At 41.8% G+C, this 23,463-nt stretch overlaps 1 protein-coding gene and 1 long non-coding RNA gene across 2 annotated transcripts; one reads left to right on the forward strand and one right to left on the reverse strand.

Annotated features, from left to right (window-relative positions):
- Window positions 1–331: 331 nt before the first annotated feature.
- Window positions 332–21,475, forward strand: SPRY4 (sprouty RTK signaling antagonist 4). Its single transcript, XM_081934457.1, has 3 exons — window positions 332–591; window positions 2,660–2,754; window positions 16,217–21,475. The coding sequence occupies exon 3, from the start codon at window positions 16,245–16,247 to the stop codon at window positions 17,133–17,135; it is 891 nt and encodes a 296-aa protein (XP_081790583.1). The 5' UTR covers window positions 332–591; window positions 2,660–2,754; window positions 16,217–16,244; the 3' UTR covers window positions 17,136–21,475.
- Window positions 1,955–6,658, reverse strand: LOC309382707. Its single transcript, XR_014173701.1, has 2 exons — window positions 6,555–6,658; window positions 1,955–2,306 (listed from the first exon to the last, which is right to left on the reverse strand). It is a non-coding gene; the product is annotated as an uncharacterized lncRNA (long non-coding RNA).
- Window positions 21,476–23,463: the final 1,988 nt, after the last annotated feature.

Genomic DNA, 23,463 nt, shown 5'->3' on the forward strand with positions numbered 1-23,463 from the left:
CGATCGCAAAGACAAAGGATATTTTTCCACCGCGACCTATTTCCTTTATTTCACTCTTAACCGCACATCCACTCCCTGCCTCTACTGTACTTCGCTTTGCCATCAGCCCGAGGCTGGGGGTGTGTACTGTGGTGCATGCGCAACCGCCTGCAGCTACCGCGTTTCATTCATAAAAAAAAGAGGAAAAACACCAGTCTATAGTCATCCTTAACTCTCAATGAGTTCCTTCCGGCCCCCCATTCATAAAATGAGAGCAGAGCATGCGCCTTGGAACTCCAGTGCCCACCCATTCATAGAATTGGGAGGACAAGCATGCGTAGTAGAGGCCCTTTCCCTCCCATTCATAAAATAGCCATTTTCCCAGGCAGCAGTTGTTGCAACAGCGAAGCGAAGCGAGGGGGAAGCGACGGCTGCCGCCGCCGCCGCTCCTGACAGCGCACCACTTGTTCAGGTTGCTCTCTGAGCCCCGGGTGTGTTTCGTGTCGATTTTAACCTCATCTTTCACCACCCACGTGCAAGTACGGCCGGGATTTTTCTCGGATTTAGGATTAACTCGCCCGTTGAGACATGATCTGGACTGGATTGTTGAAAGTAAGTAGAAAAATCATCGCGGGATTGAGGGAGGTAGAGCAAAGGGGATAACAGAAGGGGGAATCTCTACTTCCTCGTCGGATCTTCTGCGGGAAAGGCTGTGCCCTTAAACTTCTAGATGTATCTTTTTTTTAAAGACCAAGTTCTATTCTTTTTTTTTTCCTCACGAATTGTCTCTTCGACATGGACTGCAATTAAGCCCGATGCTCCTGCGATAGAGATTCGTCCCTTAAAACACTACGTTAGTCGCAGCCACCTGGGCGTTCGCTGGGATTAAGATCGGTGTGTCGGCCGCATCCTATAAACTGCGTCTGCCCCGCTTGTCGCTCGGGATCAGCTCATACCAGCCTGGTAGCCCGGCTGCGCGGGGGAACGTCGAGCTTCCCCCCCCCCTCTTGCCTTTGGCATCTCTCTCTCTCTCCTTCCACCTCGTTAAGCTTCATGCAGTTCCGGAGCCTCGACTGGGATCGGGGCGCTCGCCCAGCCAAGCCGCTTGCTCGCTGTCTTGACCTTTGCTCTTTCTCGCTTGCCTTTTATTTCGGGTAACGATCCTGCGATGCGGTCTCGTTCTCTCCCCCACCCCAAATTCACCCCCGTATTTGCTTCGCTTCGCCTGGTCCTCCTTTTTCCTTCTCTCTCTCACCCCCCCCCCCGCGCCCCACTCCCCCAGCGGCTGGTGGCTTTGAACTACGAGATTAGCTGGGAGGATCGCGCTGCGCTAGAAGGAAACGGCGCCAGCTGGGTGTGCCAAGGGCTTTTATTTTTTTGTACCTGTGCGCAGCAGACGAGGAGCGAGAGAAAAAGAGCCGAAGGGAGGGGGCGGGTGAGGGTGGGGGGAAGCGCGGGTCTCGTTGGGGCCTTCTCCACCTATATTGCATCGTGGAGATCTAGGCCGAGGCTGGAACCGGCCGGGCATCGCCAAGGGCAGAAAATGGCAGGCGCCGAAGGAGCCGTCAAGCGAGAAGGGCGTCAAGGAGGGGGTCTCGATATCTGCCCCAAGGGCAGAAAAAGGGGCCTGAGCTGTGGCCACTTCGGAAGGTCCCCACCCCGTCGGAAGGGCAGCCTAGAGAGGGTGGCGTTGCAGACTGCCGCTTCTTGCTGTGCAGCCCCTAAAATGTCAGTCTGGGGGGGGGGGTTCTCCCTTTTATCGAATTTTGAAAGGGTGGAATGAGGGCTGGCCTTCCCAGGCTCTTTCCTATCTTCCAACATGTTTGGCTTATTTTATTTAAAAACGCCTCACAGTCTAAATATTGAGCTTTTGCTCTGCTTGACAACCCTCTTAAAAAAAAGAACGTCATCAAATTCACAAGGAAAGTGGGCAGAATATTTCACTTCCAATGTTAAAGCTCTCTCTTACACACACCTCTCTCCCACTAATATTACCAATTATTGTCGTATGTTCAACTGGTAACCTAGTTTCCTTGATCTGGAATTGTTTTAAAAGAAGTCTTGTAAATGGGGCATTGGATGACCAGGATCTCTTCCACTGCTTTCCTTCCACTGACCCTCCAGTTCCCTTTGTATAAAGGTGAACAATAGAGGGATTAAGGAAGCATTAAAACGATTTCAGGATATCGGAATACTGTCAATAACGTCTCCATTTGATAAATGCTACTTCCTACAACCTATCAGTTGTTCAAGGAGTCTGTATGGGATTCCTGTACTCAAGCACCTCTTTAACAGCTGCTTTCCCCTTCTGGCAATGATCTTTTCACCTGCCAAAAAAATAAAGAGAAATAAATGAAAAAGTTTATACCGCATAAAATGAAAAGGTTTATACTGTGCCACTTCTAACTCTGCCTATGCAAAGCCACGGCTTTGTAAAATGGCTGCAGCAAGAAGCTTTCCCTTAGCTGCAGCAACTTTCCCTACTTGGTGCTTTCTAGGCAGGTTGGACTACAACTCTAACTGTTCTGGGAATTACAGTCCAACACATCTAACATCTAACAGAAGCCCAGGTCATGAAAAGATTGCTTTCCATTACTTTCATGTTCCCCATGTAGGGCGCCTATTGAGTATAATGTTCATTAGATGTTTTGAGAGCAACGTTGCCTTTCCCTTTTGACAGATGGAATTGTGGTGGTTGTCGCAGTCATAAAAGCCCTGAAGCTGATCCTAAGTATGTTCACTCAGAAGTAAGATCCACTGAATTCAGTGTGCCTGGTAAGTATGTTTCCTCTGGTCTGGGTAGTGGCAGCTCAAGAATTATAACCAATGTCTAAAAGAAACCTGGATAATTTATTTATTTTTGGGTTAGAAATCAAGTGATACTGTTGATGTGTGGAACACAGATAAATTCACAGGGTGCTCAATGGTTTTCATGTAACAAAAAAAAAAAAGAAAGTTCTGTGTTTAAAGTGAAAAATTTGAAGCCCTTGGAACATTTGATTAGAATTCTCCTAAAATATTACAGTTTTACCATCCTGATTTTAGAATTTTATCAATTTGCTATTTCATTCTCTTTTAGTCATTTTCTTATATCTGAGTGTGGCTCCTTTTATACCAAAGATTTATTCTAGGTAGATTAATTCCATTGCCTCAAAGTCACTCCCTTGATTAAGTAGAGCTTGAAAATAGGAAGGAATTGGAAGCAAAGTACATGAGATATCATTTAAACCTAGGAAGAGGTAGTGTGTGTGAAACTGGATGCTCCTGATTTGTGTCAAGTGTTCCCTTTAGTGTAGTTTGAAGTCTTTTGATGCTATTCAGCGTTAAACACTACATGTTCCATGGGGATTACAAGTAATTTGATCCTCATTAACTGGCATTCCTGTTCTCCTGTCAGTTTGGTCAATGCAAGGGAGACTTTTTCCTTGATTTGGCTACTGGAAAATCCTTTGGAATTGTGTTCTGTCCTCTGTATCTTTCCTGAAGGGATTGTTTTTCAAGTAGTTGGGCTGTACTGTCACTTTTTCAAGCATTTTATTGCAGAATTTTCTAGATTAGGAGTCAGAAAAACTACGGTCCATCAGAAATTTCATCATCCTTCACTTGCTGGCTGGAATTGGCTTGGAGTCAAGATCCGAATGGCCACAGATTCCCTCCCCCCTTTTTTTTAAATATTTCTTTTTAGATTTTTTTTCATGCTAATTCAGCAGGGCCACCTTCATAATTGAGATATTTACATTCACCCTTACCAGATTGACTGTTTACAGTTGTCCAAATGAGTACCCAGAATATAGAGCAACCAGAGACAAGGCCTGGCTATTTGGTCGGACATTTTATTGAAATGTCAGTTGAAATTCCAACGAATTTCCTTCAGGAGGTTTACTGCTCAGGAATGTATGGGGAAGCCCGGCGTTATATCTTACTAGGGGTGGTACTTGTCCTGTGGTTTTGTGTACATGAGACTGCTTGTACCCACTGTCCTGGTTTCATATTTCTCTATGCAATCTGAGAATTGCTCAGATCCTCTGGATCATCTGTCGTATCACGTATGACAGAGAATCTGCCCAATTTCTAACCCCCCTCCCCCAAATGATTGACCCCAAAGTAAGCGTTTCTCCTCAGATTCTTTCACTGTTGCCTTGCCTGCTTCTAGAAGTCTTTTGTCCGAGAGGAATGAATACTTTCTTAGTCTCTCTCAATTCATGCCAGGATTCTCTGGAACATTCAACAAGAGCAGTTGAAAGTTCCACGGCCATTCCATGTTTACTCAATTCAGTAGGGCTTCTGCTTTTTCTTGAACAGCTCTTTCGGGGAGGGGGGGGGAAGAGTAAAGTTTCCCTTAAAAGAAGGTTTTGTTTGGTTTGTGAGAAAAATTAAAACCTGTATGAAAACCATACCTTTTGTGAGGTTTATAAAATAATAACAATAACCTTCCAGGTTTTCAAGGGTAGACATTTGTTTTCTTCCTCAAGATGATTAAAAACCCAAGACCCAAAAGCACGGGGAGGGAAACAAAGTGAAAACAATTGGCTTGTATTTGAGCCAAATTTGTAACAATTTACATTCTTCAATGGAGTGAAGATGAGGCTCCAAATTCTGTCTTATTGGTACTGCTCCCTTCTGTTTTCCACTGCTAACTCTCTGCACGAGAGATGGATCTAAATGCTTTGATCTGTTCTACAATCGGCCAGGCACACCTAGGGGTATGTTTAACTCAGCAGTTGAAACCAACGGGACTTGGAAATCTCTAGCGAGCTATTGCTCTTTATCTTTACATTGAATATACACAAAGTAAATTTATAAAATAAGAAATGGCATATTTGTAGAAATTCTAGGTGGGGTTATTTATTTATTTAGCTAGCATGCTGCCCAACTCCTAGTGACTTTGGGTAGCTCACAAAGAAAAACAGTTTTAGGTAAAGAGACTCTTTGATGTAGACTTACATTGTAAAAACCTATAACAAGGACCATCTATTTATGATATAATGAAATTGCTGTTTAGGAATGGGAGCGGTTTATAAATTAAAATTTATTCTTATTATTATTTAAAAAATACAATAAAAAACAAAAACAAAGAATTAAAAAATGACAAAGACAACAAGAATCAGACATGATCTTCAGGGCATGGGGGGAAGAGGGGCAGGGAAGGAACAAACACACACAATCCGAGAAGGCTTGTCCCATCCTCACCAAAACCGAGGAGAAGAACATCTTCAATTTAGAAACTTTAGAAACCCAGCCAGATCTGTTTGTTTGTTTTGTTTGTTTATTTGGATTTATATGCCACCCTTCTCCAAAAGGACTCAGGGCGGCGATCTGATCTGATACTATGGGAGATAGTAACAGATCTGATACTATGGGAGATAGTAACAGATCTGATACTATGGGAGATAGTAACTGCCCAACTGATGGGAGGCCCTGGGATTACTTGATTACCTATGATAATGATTCAAATGGGACAGTGGAATTGATTTGTGTTTTAAGATTACATCTAACCTTCACTCTAAATGAACTGAAAATTATTTTTAAGTCATACATCTCATTTCTTCTGCTATGAAGTTGGGCTACAACTAATATTCTACTTGGGAATGAATTGGACACTTTTCCAAATAAGCATCCTTAGAAACACAACCTTAATATATTCACCATGATTATTTTGAAGGAAGTTATACTCCATAGCTACCTTCAATTTTGTAGGATGGTGGCCAGATTGCACCTTGATAAAATTTTGCAATTAAAATATAAGGCTAATTATTAACTGAGGCGCCTTCTTCCAGCCTTCTGCCTTTGAGATGGATCTGTCTAGTCCAAATATCTATAGCTTTATTCTTTTAGTTCAAACCTGCCTTTCTTGGGATTCAAGTAAGAACTCTGAATCCGAGTCTCCTACGGCCTAAATCAACCACTAGAATCATGCTTAGTAAATATTCTAATTCAGGATTTTGTTAATATGGCCTCTTTTCAAGGTGCCTCTTTCAGAGTTATTTTGTTATTTTTGAATTTCAGTGTTTTCAGATTCTTGAATTTCAGTGTTTTCAGTGAATTTCAGATTTTTGAATTTCAGTGTTTTCAGATTCATACCTGAAAACTAATTATTTTAACAGGCAATATATTTTAGGAATGACTAGACCATTTGAGCCTTACTTGCCATGATCCTGAGCTCTTAGCTTTGATGGCAGTGCCTGATGGGAACTGAAAACACAGGATTGTCCTCTAAATCCTAATTTAGAGTCCAGAAAAGGAGCACACCATTTCCACTGATTCAAGGGCTACAGCAATCTTTGACCGTGTCCCCCAAAATGGGTAGAGTCAGCTCCCAAAGTACTGGGAAGAATTGAGTTTCATAAAGGTTAAAATGGGATCTCAAGTCTCTCCAGTGCTTTGTGATCCAAGTGATTGCTCTCAACTACCATTTCCTGTCCTGCTCTCAAGACTCAACATGGGAGGTCAATGGGTAGGGCTCATTTAGAAAGATAACCCTCTGTAGCTGCATATGAGTTACATACGAAAGGCTATCCAAATGAATGTTGCGGACATGTTCAGTTGAGGGACAGGAGGAAAGTTTTAAAAATTACCTTAATTTCCTGGAAGATTGCCTACAATGAAATATTACTTCTTCATGATTTGACTTTGCTCAAAAAATGAAACGGCTCCATTTCCAATCCATAATTCATCCGTGTGTCTGTCCCAACCGCTTTGGTCAGTTGTTTTGTATAGAGTCGTCTCTAGTCGCTGTTGTACCAATTTAAGTTTCATAGCCATGTTGTTTATGTTGCTTATATTGTTCCTAATAATAGGAATAATAAGATAATTCTGTTCAGAATGCATCCTGAAAGTAGATTCTTATGGCGGCAATCTGAAAATCCCTCCTACCTTTGCAAGCCTCATTTCTCATATTTTCTCTGGGCTTGACCTTGAGTGCTAATTAATTTGCAATTAGTAGCATTTTGGATGAAACAGTAATGGGAAAGATTCTATTTGGGGAGCCTGGGCATATAAAATAAGCTATTGAATTAGATGTCAAATCTCTAGCATCTAATTTAATATACAGCTGCTTTTCTTCTTTACCGCACAATGCAGGTACTTTACTGATAAGGCTCAGGGGATGATTAAATTACGGGATCCAAACATTATCAATCAAACATCCATGGTTACATGAGTTGCTTTGTCATATTAGTTACTGTTGAAAATTCCTGGGTGGGGAACTTTTAAAGCTGAAAGCATGATTTGATTGTGGGATCACAAGTTAATTCCAACCGCAATCTCACAAGTTTACCCAACTTTGTATGAACACCTATACTAAATTTCATGAGATCTTGTGAGGTTTGGTGCTACTTTGTGGTTTCAGCTGTAAATCATCTCTATTTAAAATGTGGGGAATCTCTTAGCCACGTTGCTTTTTGTCACAGAAGCATCAACTTCTGTTTTAAGATTCTACTCATCTTCAACATACTTTGCTACCTAGCTTGAAGAATACTTTTTAGTTTAATTTTTAAATTTTCTTTTTTGTTTGGGGTCAGTTGCTGTACAAGTAAGGTAAAGAGTTGTTACCTGCTCTTAAACTCCATTAGTCATAATAAAAAAATTTTTTTAGTAATGAACTCTGTCCTTGTATATCCACATCAGTCCTGGCCAATCCCAATACCATTGTATTATATGATCTACTGAACTTATTTTAATTATTTTGCTTTTCTTTTCTTATTGTCCATTGGATGCAGTTCAGAAATATGAGAGAGGGGGGGGGAGGGAGGGAGAGGGGGGGAATATCTAGTTCCCAAAGGCTCTGAATCTACTATTGATTCAATCTAATCAATGGGTCAATTCTGGCATATAAAATGTGGTTTGTCCAAATGCATAATTTTTGTTTTATTGTTTTCCATTTAAAAAAAAAATATAAGCTACTAAGGGACATTCTGGAGTTGACCACCTCTAGTCCACTGGAGTTGGGTGGCCAATAAATTTTTAAAAGTTTCTTGAATCCCATTATTTATTGTTCTTCTCAAAATATTGATAATTCTTGATTCAATTCTATATCTTATTTTTCCTCTTCTGCGAATAAGAGCACCATATCTTCACTGGAATCTTGCAAATTTCTGAATATTCAGATTCTGCTAATGCTGTTAATTAAGGATGTACAAATGACTTTGCATTTGAAGTGTTCTGTCCTGAATTCAAAGCCTTTATTCCTACCATTCCAAATGTGTTTTGTCCTTGAAAGTACAAAACATCCGTTTCAAACTCAGAAGAGTTGTTTTGAGGTGAAAGCATCTGGACGATGGTCAGAACAACGTCAGAACAGTTCTAGGAAGATCTGATTTATTCCTTTGAACATCAGCTTCCTCTGACTTCAGCAAACTAATGTTAAATTGGAAATAATATATTTCACAATATTATTCCTACCTGAGCCCAACTTTACCAGAGCTGAAACGTGCAAATTGCAACAAGATTGTGTTCATATTGCATATGGGTGATTTACTCCATCTCCTGTATAATGAATTCTTATTCTTTAAAGCACAACTTATCGTGCATAGCTTGTCTCCAATCTGTTCCTTGTGTTCTTGACACCTCCGTCTCCTTCCAATGCTGATCATTATGACCACCTTAAACTTCTCTGAATGACCTGAAGTTTCCTGATATGATTTCATCTCTGAGGCTAAGCGGGCCTGAACAAGCCCACCTCTGTCTGAGTTGTTTGAAGGCAAGGATGGAATTCAGAGGTACCAAATGATGTGTACCATAATCCCTGCAACTGAGGTGCAAGGACAGTTTAGAGACATCTTTGCTGAAAGCCACGGTATAAGTAGAAAAGCCTTCCTTGTCCCAAAAATGATGGAATGCATCATGTTGCATATGCTGCTTCCGATCTATTTCAGAGGTGCAGAAAAGCATGAAAGATAGCTCCTCCCAGATGGTCATCAGACCTTTAAAACTAATATGACATTCAAATTCACTTTCTCCCACTTCTGTTCTAAAATAAGCGTAAAAGACAAGAGAAAATACAGTCATTGTGTTTAATCACTTTCTTACGTGGCTATGGTTTTCAGTGTTCAGTTCATGCTGGTGATAATAAGTTAGTAATTAAGTAATTATTACTAATATTGTTGATGTAGGATGCATTTCAAACCCTATCATGTTAAAATATAGGATTGTTCTGACCTAGGCTTCCCAAGAGCATGAAGCAAACTCCATGTACTGACAAAAAAAAACCTTTATTAAATTACTATGAATTCTTCTCATTCACATCCTACAAAGTCTTTCAAGGGACCATTTACAGTCACAGACCTTATCTGGCTTGGAGAGCTCCCAGGGCAATATCTGCAAAACTTGGCAAGGAGTCTTGGAAAGTCACGAACCAATTAAGTGAACTAATTGTCTCCTGCAAATTCCACTCCCTTTTCGCTCCTCTTTTATTTCCTCTGGGAGGGGCCATTCACCATCCACTTGTGGCCTTATTTCCAAGTCAACCCCTGTTCTTTAGCTGTTCCCTTTGTCTGGCAACTCTGCGCATGCACACACTGGGAACAGGCTCCAGCTGTTCATCTGCCTCACTGATGTCTGATTCTGAAGGCAGCTGATAACTGGCATACAGCCCTATCCCCCGCTCTGCCTCCTACACAGAGCCCTCATCAGAACCTTCCCAGACTCCAGGACTGGCCCATGTTCCTTCCCAACCTCCTCACTGTCTGAATCTGCTGCCAGCTCTGCTGGCGGGCCGCAACATGGATGTGTGTTAAAGTTGCACACTCGATCTTTTCTTTAAAAGCTTGATTTATTGACTCTGCCCATGCTAGAATAAAGAACAAATAACTATCCACCTTAATTTCAGTTTTTTAATCAACCTCAATCAACATTTCTGTCATCAGTAATCAAGGATGGAAACCAGCTGTCCACAAATACAATATACATTTTTAAGCTTTCAATCTTAAAAGTCTCCTTTGTTGACCCAGGCAAGCAATTAGCCTACTCTAAGCCCCCTTCTTGTATCCTTTAGGAAGCAGGTCAAAATCATCTTCTTCCTTTGGGGATTTGGCGATGAGTTATGAATTCAAGACTTTAAAAAATTGTATTGCCTCCATGGATGGTTTTGTGCTAACAGGTTGTAAGATGTCTAGAGTTGTTCAAGTTGAAGGACTACACAAAACTGAAATAAATTCTCATAGCAATATAATTACCTTAAATACATTTTTGAGATTGGAGCTTGCAGCAAAAAGAAATGCAAATGTAATCTTTAAACTCAGTTTGTTCCTAACGAGCTTTTGGTTGCTATAAGAGCTTAGCAAGCAGCCTTCCTGGAGAAAACAGGCTTTTGAAATCCATCACTTTAAGTGATCCGTCAGTTCCCAATATTTTAGGGATTTATTTTGAATGACAGAAAAAGTCAAACCATTGTTTAAAATCTGACATTGTCATAAAGGGCAATGCCACTAGCAATTGCTTCACTGTTGATTTGAAATAACTTCTGTCTTGTTCCTCCCATTGCACAAGGCTTGTTGTTAACAGGTTCTCATTATCCAGCCAAGCAATCCTGAAAATGAATACATAATCTCTGCGAGACCAGTTTAATTTCCTACCTTTGGCTCCTTCCTAGCTCATACTGGAAGTGCCCCGAGCTCTAGAAAATGAGTCAAACAGTGCCAAACAATTTCAACACAAATGTTGTTATTGTCTTCGCAGTCAGCTAACATTGATTTACTCTCTGCCTCCACATCCCTCAGTGAGTCGAGTGAGCTGAAGATTCTCAGGTTCAACTCAACCTAAATGCAGACGATCTTCCTGGTCAGTGTCACTGAAAAAGCAGATTCTGCCATTCTGTGTCTTGGGATAGGACTCCCTCTCTGGCGCTCCAGCAGAGGAGAAACCAGTTCTGCCAGTTTGTGGCAGGAATCGGCTAACTGGTGTTCTGATTGGCTGGAGTTTACAACATCACAAACCCACCCACTTGTGCAGCTCGTCAAAAATACATGTTTCCTTTTCTAAACCGAGGGAGTGATATTGAAGGGCCAAGCAAAGGTTTCAACCATTCTGGCTTTTAAGAACAAAAAAAAAAGGTAGTCCAGCTAAAATTGCAGCAAAGAGGCAAGGCCAAAGACTGGAAATGGCATTTGAATTGCTGATAAGTATGCTTGGTTTACACAAAGCAAGGGAGAAGAAGCCTGATTCACAGCAAGCATTGAAACTTGAGTTTGAATTTAATGGGATGAAAATCAAGATGTAGCCCAAATGAGGAATTTTTAAGTCTCGTTGGATGTTGAATGAAGTCCTTGCACTTTCTCTCTCTCCCCGTGACTTCTCATGTTTACTCATTCTGTCCCTGAACTGGTGTTTCCCTCCAGTTCTCTTTTTCGACTTGCAGATTTCAACAGCTTCTCTTCAGTCTCAGCTAGGAATGCTTGGGGTTGCATGCCTCTCCCTCCCTCCCTCCCTCCCTCCCTCCCTCTCTCTCTCTCTCTCTCTTTAAACATAATTAATAAAGAATCTAAAGGTCACTGCAAGGAAGTGGCAACTCCACCAGAAAACAATGTGTACTCTCTAAATTTGAACCAAGCCATTTCCGTTCTTTGATTTAAGTTTAGTTGCTTCCTGTGGTTTTATGTCCTCCCCTACAGTTGAATCTCTGGATGGGCTCCAGTATAAATTGCACTCTTCCAATGAAATTAGAGACTAGCAATAAAGGGATTGGCTGGTAAACAGCATTTAAACCAAATATTATGTGGTGTTTGGTGTTTGGATGAAAAAATAGTCTGAATATTTTAAAGGATTTTGTGTCCTCTGCTCTGATTTGCAGCCCTGCCATTCTGCTCCCTTTCTGCAAAACAGTCAGAGGACTAATGTGAATGCCTAAGGGATATGCTTTTAAGGAATTTATATTTGGCTTATTTTCACTGGGAAGAGAAAATGTTTTGCCTATGTTTTCAATTAAAAAGTAAAGTATGCCCCCTCTTCCAATTCAGCAACCTGTGGCCTTCCAGAAGTTCTTGGGCATCAGCACCCACCTTCCACCTTCTCCATTAGCTGGGCCAGTTGGGTGGGGCTAATGAAACTTGGACCATAACCACAGTTTCTCCTATCCTGGTTTAGTTTTGCGAGAACATGTTGCAGCACATGTTAGGGCTGCACTCTGCATTTCCTCTGATGCAAGCATAGCAAAGGACTTGGAATTTTCCATTGTAGATTAATCACATCTGAATGTACTTTCCAAACTATAAACTCTGGATACTCAGAGATGGGGGTGTTAAGCCAATTTCATAAGCAGAGGGTTTAAAATACGTAGTGTATGTTACTGAGAATTTAGTTTATGTATATTGTTAATCTATGGCTTATTCTAAAAAGTGACTTTCCAATCTGGTCTTGGCCATGCTGGAGTAAAGAGCAAAAGAGAGCCCAAAGCTTGGTATGATTGAACTTCACACTATGGGTTCATTACTAGGTTATGCAAGTAATTCTTGACTTTATGACCACAATTAGGACTGGAATGTCCATTGCTAAACAATATGGTCATTAAGTGAGCCGTGCATTTATGAACTATTTTGCCACGACTGTTAAGCAAATTGCCTTGGCAAATCAGAGGGACGTTAAGCAAATCCGTTTTTTCACCCATTAAATCTTGCTTGTTGGAAGTCACATTGACTCTGCTTGTTGGAAGCTTGTCAGAAAAAAATGGGAAAGTCACAAATGGTGGTGGAATGTAGGCTGGATTCCCAGGAGGGATGAGCTGCATTCCAGAGGAGCAAGAAACAGCGAAGTTAAGATAGCTCAGTTGTGAGGTAAAGGATCAAGATATCTCCTCCCTAGGAGTTCTCAAAGTATATCTTTAATGAAGCAAATACTTGCTTTAGTTTGACTAGATTTCTGTCTGTAGGTGAGAAAGTCCAGCCTTCACCATGAAAGCTGATTTGGTGGCTTTGGGCCAGTCACACACTCTCAGCCCAACCTACCTCACAGTTGTTACTGTGGGCAAAATAGGAGGAGGAAAGGTATGTTGCACTTGTTCACCAGGTTGAGTTATTTGTAAAAATAATAAAGGCAGGATACAAATAAAACAAACAAACACATTAAATGAAACAATAAAGGAAACTACTTAGAAGAAACACACTAACCACTGCACCACCATGGAAGAGCCATGGTGGTGCAGTGGTTAGAATGCAGTACACTTGCAGGCTACTTCTGCTGCCTGCAATTTGGCAGTTCAAATCTCACCAGGCTCAAGGTTGAGTCAACCTTCCATCCTTCCGAGGTGGGTAAAATGAGGACCCAGATTGTTGGAGGCAATAGGCTGACTTTGTAAATCGCTTAGAGAGGGCTGTTAAGCACCCTGTAATAGCAATGCTACTACATGGTGTAATAGCAATGCTATTGGTATTGCTATTTTGGAACAATGGTGATCATGTGACTCCCAGATGCTTCAACTGATGTCAATACATGTTGGTGCCCAAGGGTCCAAATTTTAATCACATGATCCCAAGGACAGTGCAAATAATGGTCATGAGTTATTTTTTTTCAGTGCCATTGCAATTGAAATTAAATGAATGATCATAAATCTAGAACTACCTGCAACATAATCATGATATATTCCTGACCTGTGTCCTGAGGATTCAGGGAATTCTTGAGGAACACACTAAGGCAGTGTTTCTCAAACTTGCCACTTGAAGCCATGTTTCAAGCGACCAAGGCTGATCTTAAATTTTGGAAATAACAGACGGTCTGAAGTTACATGGAAACATAGTCACCATGTACTATGCAAAGATTGGCTGATAGAGGTTGAGGTGAAGGATGGGGAGGGGAAGGAACCATTGTCCTGCTGCTCCAGATATCAGTACCATTCTAATTCCATAGTACACATGAGGCATTCTAGTATAAAAGCTGATTTAGAAAATGGCTATTCTTCTGGCTTATTGATTGGGTAAATGAATCATTTTTAGCCCACCCTAGAGCAGAGACCCTAAAATCTGAGCTTGATTAAAAAAAAATCAAAGCAGTCATTATCTATAATCCACCCAGTCTTCGTCAAAATAGAGAACGATGACATGTGGACATTATAAAGTTGAAGGCCATGAAATCCAAAGATTTTGGGACAGACTTAGAGTTGGCTTAATGTCAGAATCAATATTGATGCCAAATGGATCTGTCCAGTGAGCTCCTTCCAAAACTAGAACCCCCATTTGAAGATAGCTCTCCTGTATGTTTTAGCATGAATATCTCTTGATAGTAGGATGCAGGGAAAGGTTTTACTGGAAGATTTTAATACCCTGGCGTTGTTATTTTCAGATATGTAAAGAGGAGCATGGAGTGTCAGGCAGAATAATTATTTCACTCCTCTCAGCCGGAATCTTGCCTTGCTTGGAATCTAATGTCTTATACTCAGCACCATTGTCTAAAAATGGGGTTCCTGAACTAGAGTTGGTTGATGGGGGGGGGGGCTATCAAGATTTCACTATCAGATTCTACTATTAGGAGATTTTAAGAAGAGGGAGTGGACTTACCGTATTCTCCGTTTCCTCAGAGGACAGGAATTAGAACCCATGAGTAGAACCCATGAGTTAAAATCACAGGGAAATAAATTTAGGTTAGATATTAAGAACTGCCTGACAGTAAGGGTTCTTAGCCAGTGGAATAAGTAGCCTCATGAAGTGGTATGTTTCCTCTCACCAGAAGATTTCAAATTGAAACTGGATAGCCATCTATCCAAAATGCTTTAGCAGATCCTGTCCTGAGCAGGAGAATGGAGTAGAAGACATCGGAGACCCTTCTAGTTCTTTAATTCTATGAAGTCAGTCATTTAGAATGAATTGACATTTGGAGGTATAAAACCGAGGCTTGAGAACACACATTGGATATTGTTGGTGTAAAAAATGAGACTCTCCTCCTCTGTGTTTTCCATGTCTTCTGGAATCAGAGCATCTGTACCTTGATTTATGCAGGGGACCTTTGTCAAAGTGGTGCCTCAAGATGTGCAGTGATTACACGATCCAATCTTACATGATCACTATCTGAAAATTCTGAGAGTTATAATCTTAACATATCTGGAGGGCATCCAGTTGACTAGCATACATTCATGGCCAACCTTTTTTTTTTAACCTGTGAATGAGTTAAGAGTGATGAGCGATGACATTACTCTTCCGTTCACAGATATTTCTGAATAAGCTGGCAGTGCTTGTTTTTGGCTGGATTTTAGGTGATATTTATGTATGCATTTAACATTTCCTCTTAATTTATCATCTTTTACTTTTGGACCTTCAGAAACTGGGTACGGATTCAACAAATGAGTCATCGTAACTAGTCTGCTTATTTAGAGACTAGAAAACTGAGGCTGACAGATGGCACTGTGGGCAACAGGCCCAGAATTTCTGTGGCAAGAATCAGTGTCATTAACTCAATAGTACAGTTCCATCATTTAAGACTCTTGATTCCAGTTCTGCACTCCAGGTTCATAGGATAAACTAGTCCTGTTCTGCTCATTTTATTGCAGTCGGCAGAAAACCATTGGCAATGGCTGTGATTGTACACCTCTTTTATTTCAACTAAACCCTAAAGAACACATACCTTTCCACTTAAGTTCCTTCTTCTGCTAGGTCACCTTTGAAGAGACTCATAGAAATCAGGTTAATTCCAGAAGATCCCTCTTAATTTCTGTATGTGAGCATCTATGTGTGCCTACAAAGGTTCCCTAGGGAAGCAACCTTTGCAATGCGTGTATTGATTAAATTTAGATACTGGCTCCCACAATTTTGGCCATCCAGAAATATTTTTTTAAAAAGTGACAACAGAATTCCTGCAGAGGTCATGAAGAAATTGTCCCCATGGCTCAAATAAGATAGGAATCCCTGCACACTGAAGCCACATTGGCTTGAAGTCTTCACAGAAGGTGGGTGTCTAGGTGGACAGCTCCTAGTGCTACCTACTCAGAAGTCATTTGTCCTAGCTACTTATTGTTAGTATTCCATTGTCCCTTTTTTCCAGTTCTGTGAGATATCGTGAGAAAGTGAGGGACTGGTTCAAAGTCCCTAAGTGGGGTTCCCAAGACTCTTGGCCTCTCTGCACTAGACTGGCTTTCTTACACTCACAACCACACTGTCCCTTCTCCTCTGTGGGACTGACGACACTCCAAAGAGTTAACCTGTAAACTGCCAAGATTGACCCTGGGACAACCCTGGCAGAGGAACAGCTCAGCTCTTTGCTGGAACTCTGACAGCAATGGATAATGTCTCAGCCTCTTTTTCTTTATTCTCCTTTTTTTCAGGACACTTATAAGCAACCTGAAAAACAAAATGGAGCCTCGAATGCCTCACAATATGACTGTGGTGCCCAGTTCTGCTATGGTACAGCCTCTTCTAGAAAGCCGGATCCCTTACGGCAGACTGCAACATCCCTTGACTATCCTGCCTATCGACCAGATGAAGACCACACATATGGAGAACGACTACATTGACAATCCCACGCTGGCTCAAACGGTGGCTCAGAAGCCTCCCCGGAGCCACCACGAGCCCACCCTTCCACCGCGGTGTGAACAAGATGTCACCCATCCATGGATCTCCTTCAGTGGGCGGCCCAGCTCCATCAGCAGCAGCAGCAGCACGTCTTCAGATCAAAGGCTTTTGGACCACATGGTCCCACCTCCCATGGCTGACCAGTCCTCCCCGAGAGCAGTTCGGCTTCAGCCCAAGACGGTTCACTGCAAGCCCTTGGATCTGAAAGGACTCCCTTCTCTGAAGCTGGACAAGCACTTTTTGCTGTGTGAAGCCTGTGGGAAATGCAAGTGTAAGGAATGTGCCCTGCCTAGGACTTTGCCCTCATGTTGGGTGTGCAATCAGGAATGTCTGTGCTCAGCCCAGAACCTGGTCAATTACTCAACCTGCATGTGCTTGGTGAAGGGCATATTCTATCACTGCACCAACGAGGATGACGAGGGCTCCTGCGCAGACCATCCTTGCTCTTGCTCCCACTCGAACTGCTGTGCCCGTTGGTCCTTCATGAGCGCCCTCTCCCTGGTTTTCCCCTGCTTGCTGTGCTACCTGCCAGCCACTGGCTGTGTGAAGCTATCGCAGCGGTGCTATGACCGAGTGAGTCGGCCTGGATGCCGGTGCAAAAACACAAACAGCGTGATTTGTAAAGCGTCCCCAGATGGGAAAGCTGACAGCAGACCGGAGAAATCTTTTTGACTGCTGGAGAGATGTTGGGAAGTGCAGGATGGGAAAAGAAAAGAGGAAGGGTGTTTTGTCACCTGTGTCAAAGTATAACATGTGTCAGCCTTTTGTAGGGAGGGAAGGAAGGAAATGGATATTTTGCTGTGCAAGGGCCAAAACGGGCTACACGGAGCAATTTGAAGACATCTCCTCTCCTATTCCTTTGTCCTGGCAGTTTGATCCATCTAGAGATTGCAAGAATAATCCAGAAGTAGGCGTGGCATGTACATCAGAAGATGGAAGCAGGACTTCAGTTCAGGACCACCATCCGATTAACATATTTATAGGTTATGGGCAGTAAGGGCTAAGTTTCCCTCAAGGCTTTAACAAGAACGTTCCTTATCACCTCATTTTGTTGTTGTCATTGTTGTGTCTGTACGTTGTGAGAGTACTCCTTTTAAAAAATAATCTTTCTGAATATGTAGAAATCAGTAGCTCTTCTCAGGTATTAAGCTTCAACAGAGTATTCAAACTTGAATAAAGGGTCCAGAACTGATCAGATAGGTAGATACAGAGGTAGGGCATTCTGTGCCCTCCCTATAGAGCAGGGGTCCCCAAACTTGGCAACTTTAAGACTTGTGGACTTCAACTCCCAGAATTCTCCAGCCAGCCAGGAATTCTGGGAGTTGAAGTCCACAAGTCTTTAAGTTGCCAAGCTTGAAGACCTCTGCTATAGAGGTTTAAATGCCCTGGGTGAGCTTAACACCTGGATTAGCGCTACCTTTAACTCCTGTTGATTTTACTGCCATTAAGGCAGTCTTGAAAGTTTGAATAATGAGCAAATATCCCAATTCTCTTCCCAAATCCTCTCTCCCTCTCCCCCCACTCTCTCTTTCTCTCTCTCTCTCTCTCTCTCTCTTCTTTCTAGAATGATCACCACAAAGAATATATTCTAACTGATGGATTACTTCCTTATTAACTGTTTCTTGATCTCTTGTAACAGAAATGGTGGGGAGGGGGAATTCATTCCCTTTGGCAAGTTCCACAAAGAATTCAAACCAGCAGCCACCAGCCTGAACTCTATCCATTCAGGTCAAGTAGGAGCAAATGGTAATATAAGGCTTTTGATGTTTCAATGCTGGAATGAGTTTGAAAGCGATGACCCAACTTGGTCAGCGAATGCCCAGCCAAAAGAGTTTCTAGGACTTTAAGCCCATTTTTGCATTTCATACGCACAAAATTTGGAGCATACATTTGAAATAGTGTATTATGTTGCTTGATCATTATTGCACATTTTAAATTGCACAAATAAGATCCCGCCACGCAAAAGAAAAAGAAGGAAAACTGAGCATAAGTTTCAAGGGAACTGATCTCAACAATACTTTCAAGATAAATATAAGCAGCTCAATTATCCTGGAATAAATTATACTTTATTAAATCAGAGATGCTTGAGCTGAAGCTTAAGAATTAAGAACTCTGCATCTGAAGGATTAACCCAAACCAAGCACAATATATCTGAGTATCTTGGGACAGTCAGAAATGGAGTAGCGCAATCCCAAACTCTCTTCGAAATGGAATTGTTTTTGACAAAATAGCATACAGGCTCTATATTAATTCTCAAATTAGAGACAGTTGCTGCTTAATTCTCTTTCTATAAGGCAATATGCGCTGTTTGTGCGGGAGGGTTGCTAACATTTTTTTAAAGGGAGGGAATAAGCTTGAGGGGCACATTTCTGACAAAGTGCCTACAGTTTTTGTCAGCCACCCCTTTCTAGATATCATCTATCAATATCCAACTTCCTGAAACTGGTGCCCCCTGGGGTAGGTTGGATTACACGTTCTGTGGCTCCAGTGCTGACTGGGAGGGATAGAGAAACCAGGAGTGGAATATATTTGAAGGGCTGGAGGTTGGGAAGGTTAATCTCTGTACTTGGACAGTAACAAAGGCCAGTGGATTAACCTTATTACAAGATGCTAAACAGGAAGTCATTGACACTACACAACAAATGGAAAAGGCAGGCATGTAAAAAGTGGTCTGTAAAAGTGAAGGGTATTTCTCTCTTTAATTAGAAAAGAAAAATCCATGGCACCTTTTCAACCAAATAGGATTTCTGATCCAAAATTAATCAACCGTGTAGAGAGAACTATGTAGAGAGAAAAGTAATCAATTATGCAGAGAGAAAGGAGGCCAGTTTTATTATTATTTTAGGGATAAGCAGGTAGAAGAATATGCTCACTTTTTTCATGATGGAGGGTTTGTTTAGCATGGTAGATTGGCTGAAAATTATTTTTCATATTTTTATACATTCCCGTTCTTCTGTTTTATAGGAAAGAGAATTTGTTTGATGAGTCCTTGATATCTGAGATTAGCTTTACCAAGGAAACACCGGGGGGGGGGGGGGAGGTAGATCCGTTGGAAACCTTTGTCCATTGAGATGAATGGTGGGAGAAATCTGCCAGCGTTTTCTTCTTCCATTCATTTCAGTAGAGATTACAAGTTCCTGCTGGATTCAGCTCAGTGTGTGTTATGGATGTTCTTACCAATTCTTGGGAGAATCACAGGGGCATGGGGGGTGGGGGCAGAGTGAGGGGAGAAAAAAGAGAACCTTCGCCAACATATTGCTGAATGTATTTATCCCTGTCAATATTCAGGGTAATGAAGTAGTGCTAGCCAACCATAAATGCTTTGTTACGGCATTCCTCAAAGTAGTGTCCTCTAGATTGATTAAAACTTCATCTCCATATCCTACTGACAGCAGGGGAACTAATGTGTAAAACATCTGGAGGTCACTAAGTTAAAAATGCTGTCTGATTGTCTCTTTTGTTCCTATTGGTGTGCAGCAGTACTGATCAAGCAATAAATATATAGTCAGACAAAGAAGCAAAACATCCAAACTGGTGGGTCAACATTTTGACCTTTTACATTTGTCTTACCATTTCTTAGACTTTTTAAGAAAGAAAACTTGGGGCTTTTATTGTTGTTGTACATAGTTGAAAACCACTTAAATTACTGCGTGGGTTTTTGAAGCTTGTTTTTAATCTATCGGTATCAACGAAATGGAGATGGATCATGCGTGAAAAAGACCCTGGAAAGGGAGACTCTTAAAATGCAAGCAGAACTCAGCTGCCAGCCTCCACAGCTCCCCCCCTTCCTCCTGCCTAGACCTCTTGTGTAGCAGTCTGTCCGCATGTTTCTACAGCTCTTTCCTGGAGACCTAGCAACACCACTGACAATATTCTCGCCGAGCATTGAAAACTTTCTGGGTTAGTCCAGCCCAAGAAGAACCTGAACTGCTTCACGCTATTCCTTTGAGATGGTCTTCTTGAATGCTCTGCCTGAAAAGTTTCTCCCCTGCCACCCTCAACCCTTTGCCCTTTTTGTTCTACCGCTGATCCTCTTCTCCTCTCTCCCATTCACACTTCCGACCACTTCACCCTCTCACGGGTTATAAAGGCAGAACCGCCACATCTATGTGAAATTTAGATCTGACTGGCTAATCCAAGGAACTTCTTTACACTCTCCCAGCTGGTCAGGCTGGATCCTGATTCAACAAGGAAATTGTTCAGGAGCATCAAAGTGCAATCTACATCAGGGATGTCAAACTGGCCGGATGCATCACACACAGGCTACGCCTATCCTGGCTCTGCAAAGGCAAAAAAAAAAAAAAAAAGCCACAATAAATCACATGACCGTCATGTGATCTGATTGAGTTTGACACCCGTGATCTACATAGACAAACCCACGGGAAAAGCAAGGACCCCTGACAGCTGGCTACCAGTTTCTGAATGGCCAGTGGTGAAAAATGCTGAAGGTTTCTTCTCCTTGATCTTCCTCTTCCTCCCCTACTTTCCCTGGGTGATTCCTGAAAGCTCCCCTCACATGGGTAGCACCTTCATCTTTCAACAGGACAAACAAGAAAAATGCACACCAAGTAAGGGACATAGTTCCATCCCTTGTTCTGAGCAAACATGATTTCTTCCAAGACATGCCCGGCAGCATAATTCTCTACAAAGCAAGAGATGGAAAGTGGGCACACAGTGGCACAGCACTTGCTATTTCTGTCTCTGGTTGCATTAGCAAAGTAAAATAGCTGCTTTTTCAAGTTGCTGTCCTGAGCTCTGTGCATGGTTAGGTTATTTTTTATTAATCTTTACAGAGAGCAGTCCAGGTTTTCCCTCTTCTTTGCTTCTTTCCTCGACTGAAAAAAAAATACCACAGAAGTTTTCCTTTGTATAGAATATTTATTTCGAAGCTCTATTTTAATAGTATTTATTTTAGAAATTTACTATTGTAAGAGTTCTTCTGTTTGTGAAGAAAAACACATTAAACTGAATGTACTGATCTAGAAAGTATATATTAAATATATATTGTTAAATATGTGGCAATCTTGTGGTTTTGTTTCCGAAAAATATTTTTCTTACTGTGGCGCTGTCATCCCACATGGCTGATCTTGGAAGAACACTTGGGAAAATGGGAGACCATCCAAAAAATCCCAAGGGTGTAGATGGAATCAGGAAGGCAGTGGCAAATCACTTCTGTATGGCTACTAAGAAAAACTACCTAGATGTGTTACTTATGTCACTAGAAGTCAAACTCTGCTCAAGGTGTACCAGATTCTATACACATTCCTGCATTGACCAATGTCTACCACATAAATACAACCCTCTTAGAGCAAGACCCAAACTCTTCAGCTCATCAACCCATTCATGGATATTCAGATTGTTCACCAAGCCCCAAACCTTGGAAAAGCCTGACCTAGAATATATTTTGTTTTCAAGGGGACACTGTGGCTTGCCTTGTAAAGACTTGCATGCTGTACCTCTATGGAAGGGTACACTGTGTTCCAAACCCCCCAAAAGTCAGAGGCATTTTGTTAATAGTCATCTTGTCACCTGTTCATTTTCAACCTCAGGTGCGAGATCCAATCCCAATACAGTCTGTTGCTAAATAGTTTTTTTTAATGTTCCCAAAGTCCATTAGTTATGTACCACACTCCCTCCTTCCTGTCTCCTCCATTTTTGTCATATCCCCCCACTTTGGGATTTCTTCCAGTTTTTATTAGCTTTGAAACTTTGATCCCCTGAGCAATATTACAGCACTGGGTAATTCCCATGTTCAGAAGGCAGGAAGTTCTTTCTGGAACCAGAATCATTCCAGCATGAATTTCTGCTTTTCTCTCAAGGAGCTGGGATAAGCAATGCTTCACTCTTGCTAGGTTAGCTTGATCCTCATCACTCTCTGCATATCAACCAACCCTCCCCACCCCACTCCACTTCACATTAAAACATTATTAGCATTTACAACAATCACAGGTATACAAGGCATTTACTTATATTCTATTGTCTTGATTCAAGGATATTAGTTTATCAAACTATCAAATACCAAAATGGGGAAAAAACAATGGGAAAATAGGGGAGGAAAAGGGGAAGGAGAAAATGTGTAGGGTAAAAGGGAAAAGAAAAAGAAAAGCATTGATGTTTTACTTTTACAGAATAATATATATTAGCCATTCCTATAACAACAAACCTATCCAATCAGCAAAACCCAAAATCAAAGTTTCATTTTGTTTCCACCACAAAGTCCAGAAGAAGTTTTCAAGTACCAACAACATTAATTGTATTCCTTTCTTTAATCAAAGCAGTTCAATTTAGCCATCTCTGCTAACTCTATGAACAAGACATTTTTCTGAGGTAATTGACTTGTGAGGCAGGGTGAAGCCACAGCCCGCGATCAGTGGTGGGTTGCAGGTGGTACACCCAGGTACGGGTGTACCGGAGCCTGCCCGGAGCACCGGATACCGTTCCGGTACAATTCTCCGAAGGGCCCACCCCCTGCCTGAGCTCCTTACCGGTCTTTTAAGTCTTCGGCACTTCCGCGCATGCGCAGGGTGCATACAGCACCTGCACGACAATTTGCTGAGCAGCTAAAGCATTGTGGAGGCTCACAGAGGCGGTAAGACGCATGCGCGCACTGCACGCATTCATGTGGATGACACCGGGCCCATTCCAACCGTACCGTGATGACTTATATTCTGTTGGTACTTGTGATTGTGGGCTTCTTGTGAGTGCTCCTATGTACAAGCATCTTTACATAAGCACACAAATATACATATATACATCTCTGATTGCATCGCTTCCCACCCAGAGAGGAAGCTGCAATCTTCTGAGTCAGGTTTTGGGTCTATCTAGGACTGAGCTGGATCCCTTTGAGCCCCTAGGATTTCAGGCAATTTCAAACTTCTGGTTTGTGGTTCTCTAGCACCAGCCCACAAATGTCAAAATTAGGAAACACCATTTACCATCGTTCGGGGGTTAGGCATTTAAAAATATACACCAAGACCAAGTATAGGCCTTAAAATAGATG

This window comes from Natrix helvetica, assembly GCF_964273705.1.
Source record: "Natrix helvetica genome assembly, chromosome: 1".
In the NCBI taxonomy this organism is placed as follows: domain Eukaryota; kingdom Metazoa; phylum Chordata; class Lepidosauria; order Squamata; family Natricidae; genus Natrix; species Natrix helvetica.

Excerpts from the sequence above, each read along its gene's own strand:
- SPRY4 (XM_081934457.1), top strand. The coding sequence starts at position 16,245 with ATGGAGCCTCGAATGCCTCACAATATGACTGTGGTGCCCAGTTCTGCT.